The following is a 15,765-nucleotide window of genomic DNA, read 5'->3' as shown; positions in this document are numbered from 1 at the left end:
CACAACTGCAGGTCCTACTACCATTTTACCTCCTTCGACAACCACAACAACATCCACTACAACAACTGTTGCTCCTTCAATGTCAATCTCAACTGCAGGTCCTACTACCAATTTAACTCCAACGACAACCACAACTGAAGCTCTTACAGACATCACAACTGTAGCTCCTATGCCCCCCACAATTGCAACTTCAACTGCAGCATCACCTACAACAACAACTGCAGATGCTTCCACAACCAAAGGTGCAGCACCTACTACATCAATCACAACTGCAGGTCCTACTACCATTTTGACTCCTAAGACAATCACAACTGAATCTCCTACAGAAATCACAACTGAAGCTCTTATGACCCCCACAATTGCAGCTTCAACAACAACTGTAGCATCACCTACAACAACAACTGCAGATGCTTCCACAAACACAGGTGCAGCACCTACTACATCAATCACAACTGCAGGTCCTACTAACATTTTAACTCCAACGACAAGCACAACTGAGGCTCCTATATACATCACTACTGTAGCTCCTTTGAACCCCACAATTGCAACTTCTTCTTCAACAACTGTAGCTCCAACGACAACAACTGCAGCAGCTCCTATAACAACAACTGTAGCTGCTTCCATAAATGCAACAGCAGTAACTACTACGTCATTCACAACTGCAGGTCCTACTAACATTTTAACTCCAACGACAAGCACAACTGAGGCTCCTATATACATCACTACTGTAGCTCCTTTGAACCCCACAATTGCAACTTCTTCTTCAACAACTGTAGCTCCAACGATCACTACAACTGCAGAAGCTCCTACAACAACAACTGTAGCTGCTTCTACATTTACTACTGCATCCCCTACTGCAACCACAACAGAAGCTCCTTCTACAACAACTGTAGCACCAATGACTTTAGGCACAACAGTCCCAACGACAACTGCAGCTAATTCCTCAACTGTAGCTCCTTCAATGCCAATCCCAACTGCAGCTCCTACAACAACAACTCTTGCTCCTACGACCTCTACAACTTCAGCACACACTACTTTATTCACAACTGCAGGTCCTACTACCATTTTACCTCCTTCGACAACCACAACAACATCCACTACAACAACTGTTGCTCCTTCAATGTCAATCACAACTGCAGGTCCTACTACCATTTTGACTCCCAAGACAATCACAACTGAAGCTCCTACAGAAATCACAACTGTAGCTCTTATGCCCCCCACAATTGCAACTTCAACAACAACTGTAGCATCACCTACAACAACAACTGCAGATGCTTCCACAAACACAGGTGCAGCACCTACTACATCAATCACAACTGCAGGTCCTACTACCATTTTAACTCCAACGACAATCACAACTGAGGCTCCTACAAACATCACTACTGTAGCTCCTTTGAACCCCACAATTGCAACTTCTTCTTCAACAACTGTAGCTCCAACGATCACTACAACTGCAGAAGCTCCTACAACAACAACTGTAGCTGCTTCTACATTTACTAGTGCATCCCCTACTGCAACCACAACAGAAGCTCCTTCTACAACAACTGTAGCACCAATGAATTTAGGAACAACAGTCCCAACGACAACTGCAGCTAATTCAACAACTGTAGCTCCTTCAATGTCAATCTCAACTGCAGGTCCTACTACCAATTTAACTCCAACGACAACCACAACTGAAGCTCTTACAGACATCACAACTGTAGCTCCTATGCCCCCCACAATTGCAACTTCAACTGCAGCATCACCTACAACAACAACTGCAGATGCTTCCACAACCACAGGTGCAGCACTTACTACATCAATCTCAACTGCAGGTCCTACTACCATTTTGACTACTAAGACAATCACAACTGAATCTCCTACAGAAATCACAACTGAAGCTCTTATGACCCCCACACTTGCAGCTTCTACTTCAACAACTGTTGCTCCCACGACCACAACTGCAGCAGCTCCTACAACAACAACTGTAGCTGCTTCTACATTTACTATTTCATCCCCTACTGCAACCACAACAGAAGCTCCTTCTACAACAACTGTAGCACCAATGACTTTAGGAACAACAGTCCCAACGACAACTGCAGCTAATTCCTCAACTGTAGCTCCTTCAATGCCAATCCCAACTGCAGCTCCTACAACAACAACTCTTGCTCATTCGACCTCTACTACTTCAGCACCCACTACTTTATTCACAACTGCAGGTCCTACTACCATTTTACCTCCTTCGACAACCACAACAACATCCACTACAACAACTGTTGCTCCTTCAATGTCAATCTCAACTGCAGGTCCTACTACCAATTTAACTCCAACGACAACCACAACTGAAGCTCTTACAGACATCACAACTGTAGCTCCTATGCCCCCCACAATTGCAACTTCAACTGCAGCATCACCTACAACAACAACTGCAGATGCTTCCACAACCAAAGGTGCAGCACCTACTACATCAATCACAACTGCAGGTCCTACTACCATTTTGACTCCTAAGACAATCACAACTGAATCTCCTACAGAAATCACAACTGAAGCTCTTATGACCCCCACAATTGCAGCTTCAACAACAACTGTAGCATCACCTACAACAACAACTGCAGATGCTTCCACAAACACAGGTGCAGCACCTACTACATCAATCACAACTGCAGGTCCTACTAACATTTTAACTCCAACGACAAGCACAACTGAGGCTCCTATATACATCACTACTGTAGCTCCTTTGAACCCCACAATTGCAACTTCTTCTTCAACAACTGTAGCTCCAACGACAACAACTGCAGCAGCTCCTATAACAACAACTGTAGCTGCTTCCATAAATGCAACAGCAGTAACTACTACGTCATTCACAACTGCAGGTCCTACTAACATTTTAACTCCAACGACAAGCACAACTGAGGCTCCTATATACATCACTACTGTAGCTCCTTTGAACCCCACAATTGCAACTTCTTCTTCAACAACTGTAGCTCCAACGATCACTACAACTGCAGAAGCTCCTACAACAACAACTGTAGCTGCTTCTACATTTACTACTGCATCCCCTACTGCAACCACAACAGAAGCTCCTTCTACAACAACTGTAGCACCAATGACTTTAGGCACAACAGTCCCAACGACAACTGCAGCTAATTCCTCAACTGTAGCTCCTTCAATGCCAATCCCAACTGCAGCTCCTACAACAACAACTCTTGCTCCTACGACCTCTACAACTTCAGCACACACTACTTTATTCACAACTGCAGGTCCTACTACCATTTTACCTCCTTCGACAACCACAACAACATCCACTACAACAACTGTTGCTCCTTCAATGTCAATCACAACTGCAGGTCCTACTACCATTTTGACTCCCAAGACAATCACAACTGAAGCTCCTACAGAAATCACAACTGTAGCTCTTATGCCCCCCACAATTGCAACTTCAACAACAACTGTAGCATCACCTACAACAACAACTGCAGATGCTTCCACAAACACAGGTGCAGCACCTACTACATCAATCACAACTGCAGGTCCTACTACCATTTTAACTCCAACGACAATCACAACTGAGGCTCCTACAAACATCACTACTGTAGCTCCTTTGAACCCCACAATTGCAACTTCTTCTTCAACAACTGTAGCTCCAACGATCACTACAACTGCAGAAGCTCCTACAACAACAACTGTAGCTGCTTCTACATTTACTAGTGCATCCCCTACTGCAACCACAACAGAAGCTCCTTCTACAACAACTGTAGCACCAATGAATTTAGGAACAACAGTCCCAACGACAACTGCAGCTAATTCAACAACTGTAGCTCCTTCAATGTCAATCTCAACTGCAGGTCCTACTACCAATTTAACTCCAACGACAACCACAACTGAAGCTCTTACAGACATCACAACTGTAGCTCCTATGCCCCCCACAATTGCAACTTCAACTGCAGCATCACCTACAACAACAACTGCAGATGCTTCCACAACCACAGGTGCAGCACTTACTACATCAATCTCAACTGCAGGTCCTACTACCATTTTGACTACTAAGACAATCACAACTGAATCTCCTACAGAAATCACAACTGAAGCTCTTATGACCCCCACACTTGCAGCTTCTACTTCAACAACTGTTGCTCCCACGACCACAACTGCAGCAGCTCCTACAACAACAACTGTAGCTGCTTCTACATTTACTATTTCATCCCCTACTGCAACCACAACAGAAGCTCCTTCTACAACAACTGTAGCACCAATGACTTTAGGAACAACAGTCCCAACGACAACTGCAGCTAATTCCTCAACTGTAGCTCCTTCAATGCCAATCCCAACTGCAGCTCCTACAACAACAACTCTTGCTCCTACGACCTCTACAACTTCAGCACACACTAGTTTATTCACAACTGCAGGTCCTACTACCATTTTACCTCCTTCGACAACCACAACAACATCCACTACAACAACTGTTGCTCCTTCAATGTCAATCTCAACTGCAGGTCCTACTACCAATTTAACTCCAACGACAACCACAACTGAAGCTCTTACAGACATCACAACTGTAGCTCCTATGCCCCCCACAATTGCAACTTCAACTGCAGCATCACCTACAACAACAACTGCAGATGCTTCCACAACCAAAGGTGCAGCACCTACTACATCAATCACAACTGCAGGTCCTACTACCATTTTGACTCCTAAGACAATCACAACTGAAGCTCCTACAGAAATCACAACTGTAGCTCTTATACTCCCCACAATTGCAACTTCAACTACAACTGTAGCATCACCTACAACAACAACTGCAGATGCTTCCACCACCACAAGTGCAGCACCTACTACATCAATCCCAACTGCAGGTCCTACTACCATTTTGACTACTAAGACAATCACAACTGAATCTCCTACAGAAATCACAACTGAAGCTCTTATGACCCCCACAATTGCAGCTTCAACAACAACTGTAGCATCACCTACAACAACAACTGCAGATGCTTCCACAAACACAGGTGCAGCACCTACTACATCAATCACAACTGCAGGTCCTACTAACATTTTAACTCCAACGACAAGCACAACTGAGGCTCCTATATACATCACTACTGTAGCTCCTTTGAACCCCACAATTGCAACTTCTTCTTCAACAACTGTAGCTCCAACGACAACAACTGCAGCAGCTCCTATAACAACAACTGTAGCTGCTTCTACATTTACTAGTGCATCCCCTACTGCAACCACAACAGAAGCTCCTTCTACAACAACTGTAGCACCAATGACTTTAGGAACAACAGTCCCAACGACAACTGCAGCTAATTCAACAACTGTAGCTCCTTCAATGTCAATCTCAACTGCAGGTCCTACTACCAATTTAACTCCAACGACAACCACAACTGAAGCTCTTACAGACATCACAACTGTAGCTCCTATGCCCCCCACAATTGCAACTTCAACTGCAGCATCACCTACAACAACAACTGCAGATGCTTCCACAACCACAGGTGCAGCACTTACTACATCAATCTCAACTGCAGGTCCTACTACCATTTTGACTCATAAGACAATCACAACTGAAGCTCCCACAGAAATCACAACTGTAGCTCTTATACCCCCCACAATTGCAACTTCAACAACAACTGTAGCATCACCTACAACAACAACTGCAGATAGTTCCACCACCACAAGTGCAGCACTTACTACATCAATCCCAACTGAATCTCCTACAGAAATCACAACTGAAGCTCTTATGACCCCCACAATTGCAGCTTCTACTTCAACAACTGTTGCTCCCACGACAACAACTGCAGCAGCTCCTATAACAACAACTGTAGCTGCTTCCATAAATGCAACAGCAGCACCTACTACGTCATTCACAACTGCAGGTCCTACTAACATTTTAACTCCAACGACAAGCACAACTGAGGCTCCTATATACATCACTACTGTAGCTCCTTTGAACCCCACAATTGCAACTTCTTCTTCAACAACTGTAGCTCCAACGATCACTACAACTGCAGAAGCTCCTACAACAACAACTGTAGCTGCTTCTACATTTACTACTGCATCCCCTACTGCAACCACAACAGAAGCTCCTTCTACAACAACTGTAGCACCAATGACTTTAGGAACAACAGTCCCAACGACAACTGCAGTTAATTCCTCAACTGTAGCTCCTTCAATGCCAATCCCAACTGCAGCTCCTACAACAACAACTCTTGCTCCTACGACCTCTACAACTTCAGCACCCACTACTTTATTCACAACTGCAGGTCCTACTACCATTTTACCTCCTTCGACAACCACAACAACATCCACTACAACAGCTGTAGCTCCTTCAATGTCAATCTCAACTGCTGGTCCTACTACCAATTTAACTCCAACGACAACCACAACTGAAGCTCTTACAGACATCACAACTGTAGCTCCTATGCCCCCCACAATTGCAACTTCAACTGCAGCTTCACCTACAACAACAACTGCAGATGCTTCCACAACCACAGGTGCAGCACTTACTACATCAATCACAACTGCAGGTCCTACTACCATTTTGACTCCTAAGACAATCACAACTGAAGCTCCTACAGAAATCACAACTGTAGCTCTTATGCCCCCCACAATTGCAACTTCAACAACAACTGTAGCATCACCTACAACAACAACTGCAGATGCTTCCACAAACACAGGTGCAGCACCTACTACATCAATCACAACTGCAGGTCCTACTACCATTTTAACTCCAACGACAATCACAACTGAGCCTCCTATAGACATCACTACTGTAGCTCCTTTGAACCCCACAATTGCAACTTCTTCTTCAACAACTGTAGCTCCAACGATCACTACAACTGCAGAAGCTCCTACAACAACAACTGTAGCTGCTTCTACATTTACTACTGCATCCCCTACTGCAACCACAACAGAAGCTCCTTCTACAACAACTGTAGCACCAATGACTTTAGGAACAACAGTCCCAACGACAACTGCAGCTAATTCAACAACTGTAGCTCCTTCAATGTCAATCTCAACTGCAGGTCCTACTACCAATTTAACTCCAACGACAACCACAACTGAAGCTCTTACAGACATCACAACTGTAGCTCCTATGCCCCCCACAATTGCAACTTCAACTGCAGATGCTTCCACAACCACAGGTGCAGCACTTACTATATCAATCTCAACTGCAGGTCCTACTACCATTTTGACTCCTAAGACAATCACAACTGAAGCTCCCACAGAAATCACAACTGTAGCTCTTATACCCCCCACAATTGCAACTTCAACAACAACTGTAGCATCACATACAACAACAACTGCAGATGCTTCCACCACCACAAGTGCAGCACTTACTACATCAATCCCAACTGCAGGTCCTACTACCATTTTGACTACTAAGACAATCACAACTGAATCTCCTACAGAAATCACAACTGAAGCTCTTATGACCCCCACAATTGCAGCTTCTACTTCAACAACTGTTGCTCCCACAACCACAACTGCAGCAGCTCCTACAACAACAACTGTAGCTGCTTCTACATTTACTATTTCATCCCCTACTGCAACCACAACAGAAGCTCCTTCTACAACAATTGTAGCACCAATGACTTTAGGAACAACAGTCCCAACGACAACTGCAGCTAATTCCTCAACTGTAGCTCCTTCAATGCCAATCCCAACTGCAGCTCCTACAACAACAACTCTTGCTCCTACGACCTCTACAACTTCAGCACCCACTACTTTATTCACAACTGCAGGTCCTACTACCATTTTACCTCCTTCGACAACCACAACAACATCCACTACAACAGCTGTAGCTCCTTCAATGCCAATCTCAACTGCAGGTCCTACTACCAATTTAACTCCAACGACAACCACAACTGAAGCTCTTACAGACATCACAACTGTAGCTCCTATGCCCCCCACAATTGCAACTTCAACTGCAGCTTCACCTATAACAACAACTGCAGATGCTTCCACAACCACAGGTGCAGCACTTACTACATCAATCACAACTGCAGGTCCTACTACCATTTTGACTCCTAAGACAATCACAACTGAAGCTCCTACAGAAATCACAACTGTAGCTCTTATGCCCCCCACAATTGCAACTTCAACAACAACTGTAGCATCACCTACAACAACAACTGCAGATGCTTCCACAAACACAGGTGCAGCACCTACTACATCAATCACAACTGCAGGTCCTACTACCATTTTAACTCCAACGACAATCACAACTGAGGCTCCTATAGACATCACTACTGTAGCTCCTTTGAACCCCACAATTGCAACTTCTTCTTCAACAACTGTAGCTCCAACGATCACTACAACTGTAGAAGCTCCTACAACAACAACTGTAGCTGCTTCTACAATTACTACTGCATCCCCTACTGCAACCACAACAGAAGCTCCTTCGACAACAACTGTAGCTCCAATGACTTTAGGAACAACAGTCCCAACGACAACTGCAGCTAATTCCTCAACAGTAGCTCCTTCAATGCCAATCACAACTGCAGGTCCTACAACAACAACTCTTGCTGCTATAACCTCTACAACTTCAGAACCCACTACGTCATTCACAACTGCAGGTCCTACTACCATTTTACCTCCTTCGACAACCACAACAACATCCACTACAACAGCTGTAGCTCCTTCAATGTCAATCTCAACTGCAGGTCCTAATTCCAATTTAACTCCAACGACAACCACAACTGAAGCTCTTACAGACATCACAACTGTAGCTCCTATGCCCCCCACAATTGCAACTTCAACTGCAGCTTCACCTATAACAACAACTGCAGATGCTTCCACAACCACAGGTGCAGCACCTACTACATCAATCACAACTGCAGGTCCTACTACCATTTTGACTCCTAAGACAATCACAACTGAATCTCCTACAGAAATCACAACTGAAGCTCTTATGACCCCCACAATTGCAGCTTCTACTTCAACAACTGTTGCTCCCACGACCACAACTGCAGCAGCTCCTACAACAACAACTGTAGCTGCTTCTACATTTACTATTTCATCCCCTACTGCAACCACAACAGAAGCTCCTTCTACAACAACTGTAGCACCAATGACTTTAGGAACAACAGTCCCAACGACAACTGCAGCTAATTCCTCAACTGTAGCTCCTTCAATGCCAATCCCAACTGCAGCTCCTACAACAACAACTCTTGCTCCTACGACCTCTACAACTTCAGCACACACTACTTTATTCACAACTGCAGGTCCTACTACCATTTTACCTCCTTCGACAACCACAACAACATCCACTACAACAACTGTTGCTCCTTCAATGTCAATCTCAACTGCAGGTCCTACTACCAATTTAACTCCAACGACAACCACAACTGAAGCTCTTACAGACATCACAACTGTAGCTCCTATGCCCCCCACAATTGCAACTTCAACTGCAGCATCACCTACAACAACAACTGCAGATGCTTCCACAACCAAAGGTGCAGCACCTACTACATCAATCACAACTGCAGGTCCTACTACCATTTTGACTCCTAAGACAATCACAACTGAAGCTCCTACAGAAATCACAACTGTAGCTCTTATACCCCCCACAATTGCAACTTCAACTACAACTGTAGCATCACCTACAACAACAACTGCAGATGCTTCCACCACCACAAGTGCAGCACCTACTACATCAATCCCAACTGCAGGTCCTACTACCATTTTGACTACTAAGACAATCACAACTGAATCTCCTACAGAAATCACAACTGAAGCTCTTATGACCCCCACAATTGCAGCTTCTACTTCAACAACTGTTGCTCCCACGACAACAACTGCAGCAGCTCCTATAACAACAACTGTAGCTGCTTCCATAAATGCAACAGCAGCACCTACTACGTCATTCACAACTGCAGGTCCTACTAACATTTTAACTCCAACGACAAGCACAACTGAGGCTCCTATATACATCACTACTGTAGCTCCTTTGAACCCCACAATTGCAACTTCTTCTTCAACAACTGTAGCTCCAACGATCACTACAACTGCAGAAGCTCCTACAACAACAACTGTAGCTGCTTCTACATTTACTACTGCATCCCCTACTGCAACCACAACAGAAGCTCCTTCTACAACAACTGTAGCACCAATGACTTTAGGAACAACAGTCCCAACGACAACTGCAGTTAATTCCTCAACTGTAGCTCCTTCAATGCCAATCCCAACTGCAGCTCCTACAACAACAACTCTTGCTCCTACGACCTCTACAACTTCAGCACCCACTACTTTATTCACAACTGCAGGTCCTACTACCATTTTACCTCCTTCGACAACCACAACAACATCCACTACAACAGCTGTAGCTCCTTCAATGTCAATCTCAACTGCAGGTCCTACTACCAATTTAACTCCAACGACAACCACAACTGAAGCTCTTACAGACATCACAACTGTAGCTCCTATGCCCCCCACAATTGCAACTTCAACTGCAGCATCACCTACAACAACAACTGCAGATGCTTCCACAACCACAGGTGCAGCACTTACTACATCAATCTCAACTGCAGGTCCTACTACCATTTTGACTCCTAAGACAATCACAACTGAAGCTCCCACAGAAATCACAACTGTAGCTCTTATACCCCCCACAATTGCAACTTCAACAACAACTGTAGCATCACCTACAACAACAACTGCAGATGCTTCCACCACCACAAGTGCAGCACTTACTACATCAATCCCAACTGCAGGTCCTACTACCATTTTGACTACTAAGACAATCACAACTGAATCTCCTACAGAAATCACAACTGAAGCTCTTATGACCCCCACAATTGCAGCTTCTACTTCAACAACTGTTGCTCCCACGACCACAACTGCAGCAGCTCCTACAACAACAACTGTAGCTGCTTCTACATTTACTATTTCATCCCCTACTGCAACCACAACAGAAGCTCCTTCTACAACAATTGTAGCACCAATGACTTTAGGAACAACAGTCCCAACGACAACTGCAGCTAATTCCTCAACTGTAGCTCCTTCAATGCCAATCCCAACTGCAGCTCCTACAACAACAACTCTTGCTCCTACGACCTCTACAACTTCAGCACCCACTACATCAATCACAACTGCAGGTCCTACTACCATTTTAACTCCAACGACAATCACAACTGAGGCTCCTATAGACATCACTACTGTAGCTCCTTTGAACCCCACAATTGCAACTTCTTCTTCAACAACTGTAGCTCCAACGATCACTACAACTGCAGAAGCTCCTACAACAACAACTGCAGCTGCTTCTACAATTACTACTGCATCCCCTACTGCAACCACAACAGAAGCTCCTTCGACAACAACTGTAGCTCCAATGACTTTAGGAACAACAGTCACAACGACAACTGCAGCTAATTCCTCAACTGTAGCTCCTTCAATGCCAATCACAACTGCAGGTCCTACAGAAATCACAACTGTAGCTCTTATGACCCCCACAATTGCAGTTTCTACTTCAGCAACTGTAGCTACCACGACCACTACAACAGCAGAAACCCCTACAACAACAACTGTAGCTGCTTCCACAACCACTAATGCATCCCCTACTGCAACCACAACTGAAGCTCTCTCTACAAAAACTGTAGCACCAACGACATCAGCAACAACAGTCCCTACGACAACTGCAGCTAATACCTCAACTGTAGCTCCTTCAATGCCAATCACAACTGCAGCTCCTACAACAACAACTCTTGCTGCTATAACCTCTACAACTTCAGAACCCACTACGTCATTCACAACTGCAGGTCCTACTACCATTTTACCTCCTTCGACAACCACAACAACATCCACTACAACAGCTGTAGCTCCTTCAATGTCAATCTCAACTGCAGGTCCTACTACCAATTTAACTCCAACGACAACCACAACTGAAGCTCTTACAGACATCACAACTGTAGCTCCTATGCCCCCCACAATTGCAACTTCAACTGCAGCTTCACCTATAACAACAACTGCAGATGCTTCCACAACCACAGGTGCAGCACTTACTACATCAATCACAACTGCAGGTCCTACTACCATTTTGACTCCTAAGACAATCACAACTGAAGCTCCTACAGAAATCACAACTGTAGCTCTTATGCCCCCCACAATTGCAACTTCAACAACAACTGTAGCATCACCTACAACAACAACTGCAGATGCTTCCACAAACACAGGTGCAGCACCTACTACATCAATCACAACTGCAGGTCCTACTACCATTTTAACTCCAACGACAATCACAACTGAGGCTCCTATAGACATGACTACTGTAGCTCCTTTGAACCCCACAATTGCAACTTCTTCTTCAACAACTGTAGCTCCAACGATCACTACAACTGCAGAAGCTCCTACAACAACAACTGTAGCTGCTTCTACAATTACTACTGCATCCCCTACTGCAACCACAACAGAAGCTCCTTCTACAACAACTGTAGCTCCAATGACTTTAGGAACAACAGTCCCAATGACAACTGCAGCTAATTCCTCAACTGTAGCTCCTTCAATGCCAATCACAACTGCAGGTCCTACAGAAATCACAACTGTAGCTCTTATGACCCCCACAATTGCAGTTTCTACTTCAGCAACTGTAGCTACCACGACCACTACAACGGCAGAAACCCCTACAACAACAACTGTAGCTGCTTCCACAACCACTAATGCATCCCCTACTGCAACCACAACTGAAGCTCTCTCTACAAAAACTGTAGCACCAACGACATCAGCAACAACAGTCCCTACGACAACTGCAGCTAATACCTCAACTGTAGCTCCTTCAATGCCAATCACAACTGCAGCTCCTACAACAACAACTCTTGCTGCTATAACCTCTACAACTTCAGAACCCACTACGTCATTCACAACTGCAGGTCCTACTACCATTTTACCTCCTTCGACAACCACAACAACATCCACTACAACAGCTGTAGCTCCTTCAATGTCAATCTCAACTGCAGGTCCTACTACCAATTTAACTCCAACGACAACCACAACTGAAGCTCTTACAGACATCACAACTGTAGCTCCTATTCCCCCCACAATTGCAACTTCAACTGCAGCTTCACCTATAACAACAACTGCAGATGCTTCCACAACCACAGGTGCAGCACTTACTACATCAATCACAACTGCAGGTCCTACTACCATTTTGACTCCTAAGACAATCACAACTGAAGCTCCTACAGAAATCACAACTGTAGCTCTTATGCCCCCCACAATTGCAACTTCAACAACAACTGTAGCATCACCTACAACAACAACTGCAGATGCTTCCACAAACACAGGTGCAGCACCTACTACATCAATCACAACTGCAGGTCCTACTACCATTTTAACTCCAACGACAATCACAACTGAGGCTCCTATAGACATCACTACTGTAGCTCCTTTGAACACCACAATTGCAACTTCTTCTTCAACAACTGTAGCTCCAATGATCACTACAACTGCAGAAGCTCCTACAACAACAACTGTAGCTGCTTCTACAATTACTACTGCATCCCCTACTGCAACCACAACAGAAGCTCATTCGACAACAACTGTAGCTCCAATGACTTTAGGAACAACAGTCCCAACGACAACTGCAGCTAATTCCTCAACTGTAGCTCCTTCAATGCCAATCACAACTGCAGGTCCTACAGAAATCACAACTGTAGCTCTTATGATCCCCACAATTGTAGTTTCTACTTCAGCAACTGTAGCTACCACGACCACTACAACGGCAGAAACCCCTACAACAACAACTGTAGCTGCTTCCACAACCACTAATGCATCCCCTACTGCAACCACAACTGAAGCTCTCTCTACAAAAACTGTAGCACCAACGACATCAGCAACAACAGTCCCTACGACAACTGCAGCTAATACCTCAACTGTAGCTCCTTCAATGCCAATCACAACTGCAGCTCCTACAACAACAACTCTTGCTGCTATAACCTCTACAACTTCAGAACCCACTACGTCATTCACAACTGCAGGTCCTACTACCATTTTACCTCCTTCGACAACCACAACAACATCCACTACAACAGCTGTAGCTCCTTCAATGTCAATCTCAACTGCAGGTCCTACTACCAATTTAACTCCAACGACAACCACAACTGAAGCTCTTACAGACATCACAACTGTAGCTCTTATGCCCCCCACAATTGCAACTTCAACTGCAGCTTCACCTATAACAACAACTGCAGATGCTTCCACAACCACAGGTGCAGCACTTACTACATCAATCACAACTGCAGGTCCTACTACCATTTTGACTCCTAAGACAATCACAACTGAAGCTCCTACAGAAATCACAACTGTAGCTCTTATGCCCCCCACAATTGCAACTTCAACAACATCTGTAGCATCACCTACAACAACAACTGCAGATGCTTCCACAAACACAGGTGCAGCACCTACTACATCAATCACAACTGCAGGTCCTACTACCATTTTAACTCCAACGACAATCACAACTGAGGCTCCTATAGACATGACTACTGTAGCTCCTTTGAACCCCACAATTGCAACTTCTTCTTCAACAACTGTAGCTCCAACGATCACTACAACTGCAGAAGCTCCTACAACAACAACTGTAGCTGCTTCTACAATTACTACTGCATCCCCTACTGCAACCACAACAGAAGCTCCTTCTACAACAACTGTAGCTCCAATGACTTTAGGAACAACAGTCCCAATGACAACTGCAGCTAATTCCTCAACTGTAGCTCCTTCAATGCCAATCACAACTGCAGGTCCTACAGAAATCACAACTGTAGCTCTTATGACCCCCACAATTGCAGTTTCTACTTCAGCAACTGTAGCTACCACGACCACTACAACGGCAGAAACCCCTACAACAACAACTGTAGCTGCTTCCACAACCACTAATGCATCCCCTACTGCAACCACAACTGAAGCTCTCTCTACAAAAACTGTAGCACCAACGACATCAGCAACAACAGTCCCTACGACAACTGCAGCTAATACCTCAACTGTAGCTCCTTCAATGCCAATCACAACTGCAGCTCCTACAACAACAACTCTTGCTGCTATAACCTCTACAACTTCAGAACCCACTACGTCATTCACAACTGCAGGTCCTACTACCATTTTACCTCCTTCGACAACCACAACAACATCCACTACAACAGCTGTAGCTCCTTCAATGTCAATCTCAACTGCAGGTCCTACTACCAATTTAACTCCAACGACAACCACAACTGAAGCTCTTACAGACATCACAACTGTAGCTCCTATTCCCCCCACAATTGCAACTTCAACTGCAGCTTCACCTATAACAACAACTGCAGATGCTTCCACAACCACAGGTGCAGCACTTACTACATCAATCACAACTGCAGGTCCTACTACCATTTTGACTCCTAAGACAATCACAACTGAAGCTCCTACAGAAATCACAACTGTAGCTCTTATGCCCCCCACAATTGCAACTTCAACAACAACTGTAGCATCACCTACAACAACAACTGCAGATGCTTCCACAAACACAGGTGCAGCACCTACTACATCAATCACAACTGCAGGTCCTACTACCATTTTAACTCCAACGACAATCACAACTGAGGCTCCTATAGACATCACTACTGTAGCTCCTTTGAACACCACAATTGCAACTTCTTCTTCAACAACTGTAGCTCCAATGATCACTACAACTGCAGAAGCTCCTACAACAACAACTGTAGCTGCTTCTACAATTACTACTGCATCCCCTACTGCAACCACAACAGAAGCTCATTCGACAACAACTGTAGCTCCAATGACTTTAGGAACAACAGTCCCAACGAC

General features: G+C 44.7%; 1 protein-coding gene across 1 annotated transcript; it reads left to right on the top strand.

The window, feature by feature from the left end:
• The first annotated feature begins 2,813 nt into the window (after positions 1 to 2,813).
• On the top strand, positions 2,814 to 10,962 carry LOC139372333 (probable serine/threonine-protein kinase clkA). The gene is made up of 10 exons (XM_071112053.1): positions 2,814 to 2,824; positions 3,141 to 3,326; positions 4,923 to 4,982; positions 5,736 to 5,852; positions 6,141 to 6,326; positions 7,623 to 7,808; positions 9,105 to 9,290; positions 9,741 to 9,857; positions 10,146 to 10,331; positions 10,782 to 10,962. The coding sequence occupies exons 1-10, from the start codon at positions 2,814 to 2,816 to the stop codon at positions 10,960 to 10,962; spliced, it is 1,416 nt and encodes a 471-aa protein (XP_070968154.1).
• Positions 10,963 to 15,765: the final 4,803 nt, after the last annotated feature.

This window comes from Oncorhynchus clarkii, chromosome 18, assembly GCF_045791955.1.
Source record: "Oncorhynchus clarkii lewisi isolate Uvic-CL-2024 chromosome 18, UVic_Ocla_1.0, whole genome shotgun sequence".
Taxonomy (NCBI): domain Eukaryota; kingdom Metazoa; phylum Chordata; class Actinopteri; order Salmoniformes; family Salmonidae; genus Oncorhynchus; species Oncorhynchus clarkii.
This window is presented reverse-complemented; position numbering and strand designations above follow the sequence as displayed.

Bases quoted from the DNA above. Each gene is read 5' to 3' on its own strand.
- LOC139372333 (XM_071112053.1), top strand. The intron at 7,809-9,104 runs GTCCTACTACCA...CCTCAACTGTAG, and splicing joins AATGCCAATCTCAACTGCAG to CTCCTTCAATGCCAATCCCA. The intron at 9,291-9,740 runs GTCCTACTACCA...CCACAATTGCAG, and splicing joins AATGTCAATCTCAACTGCAG to CTTCTACTTCAACAACTGTT.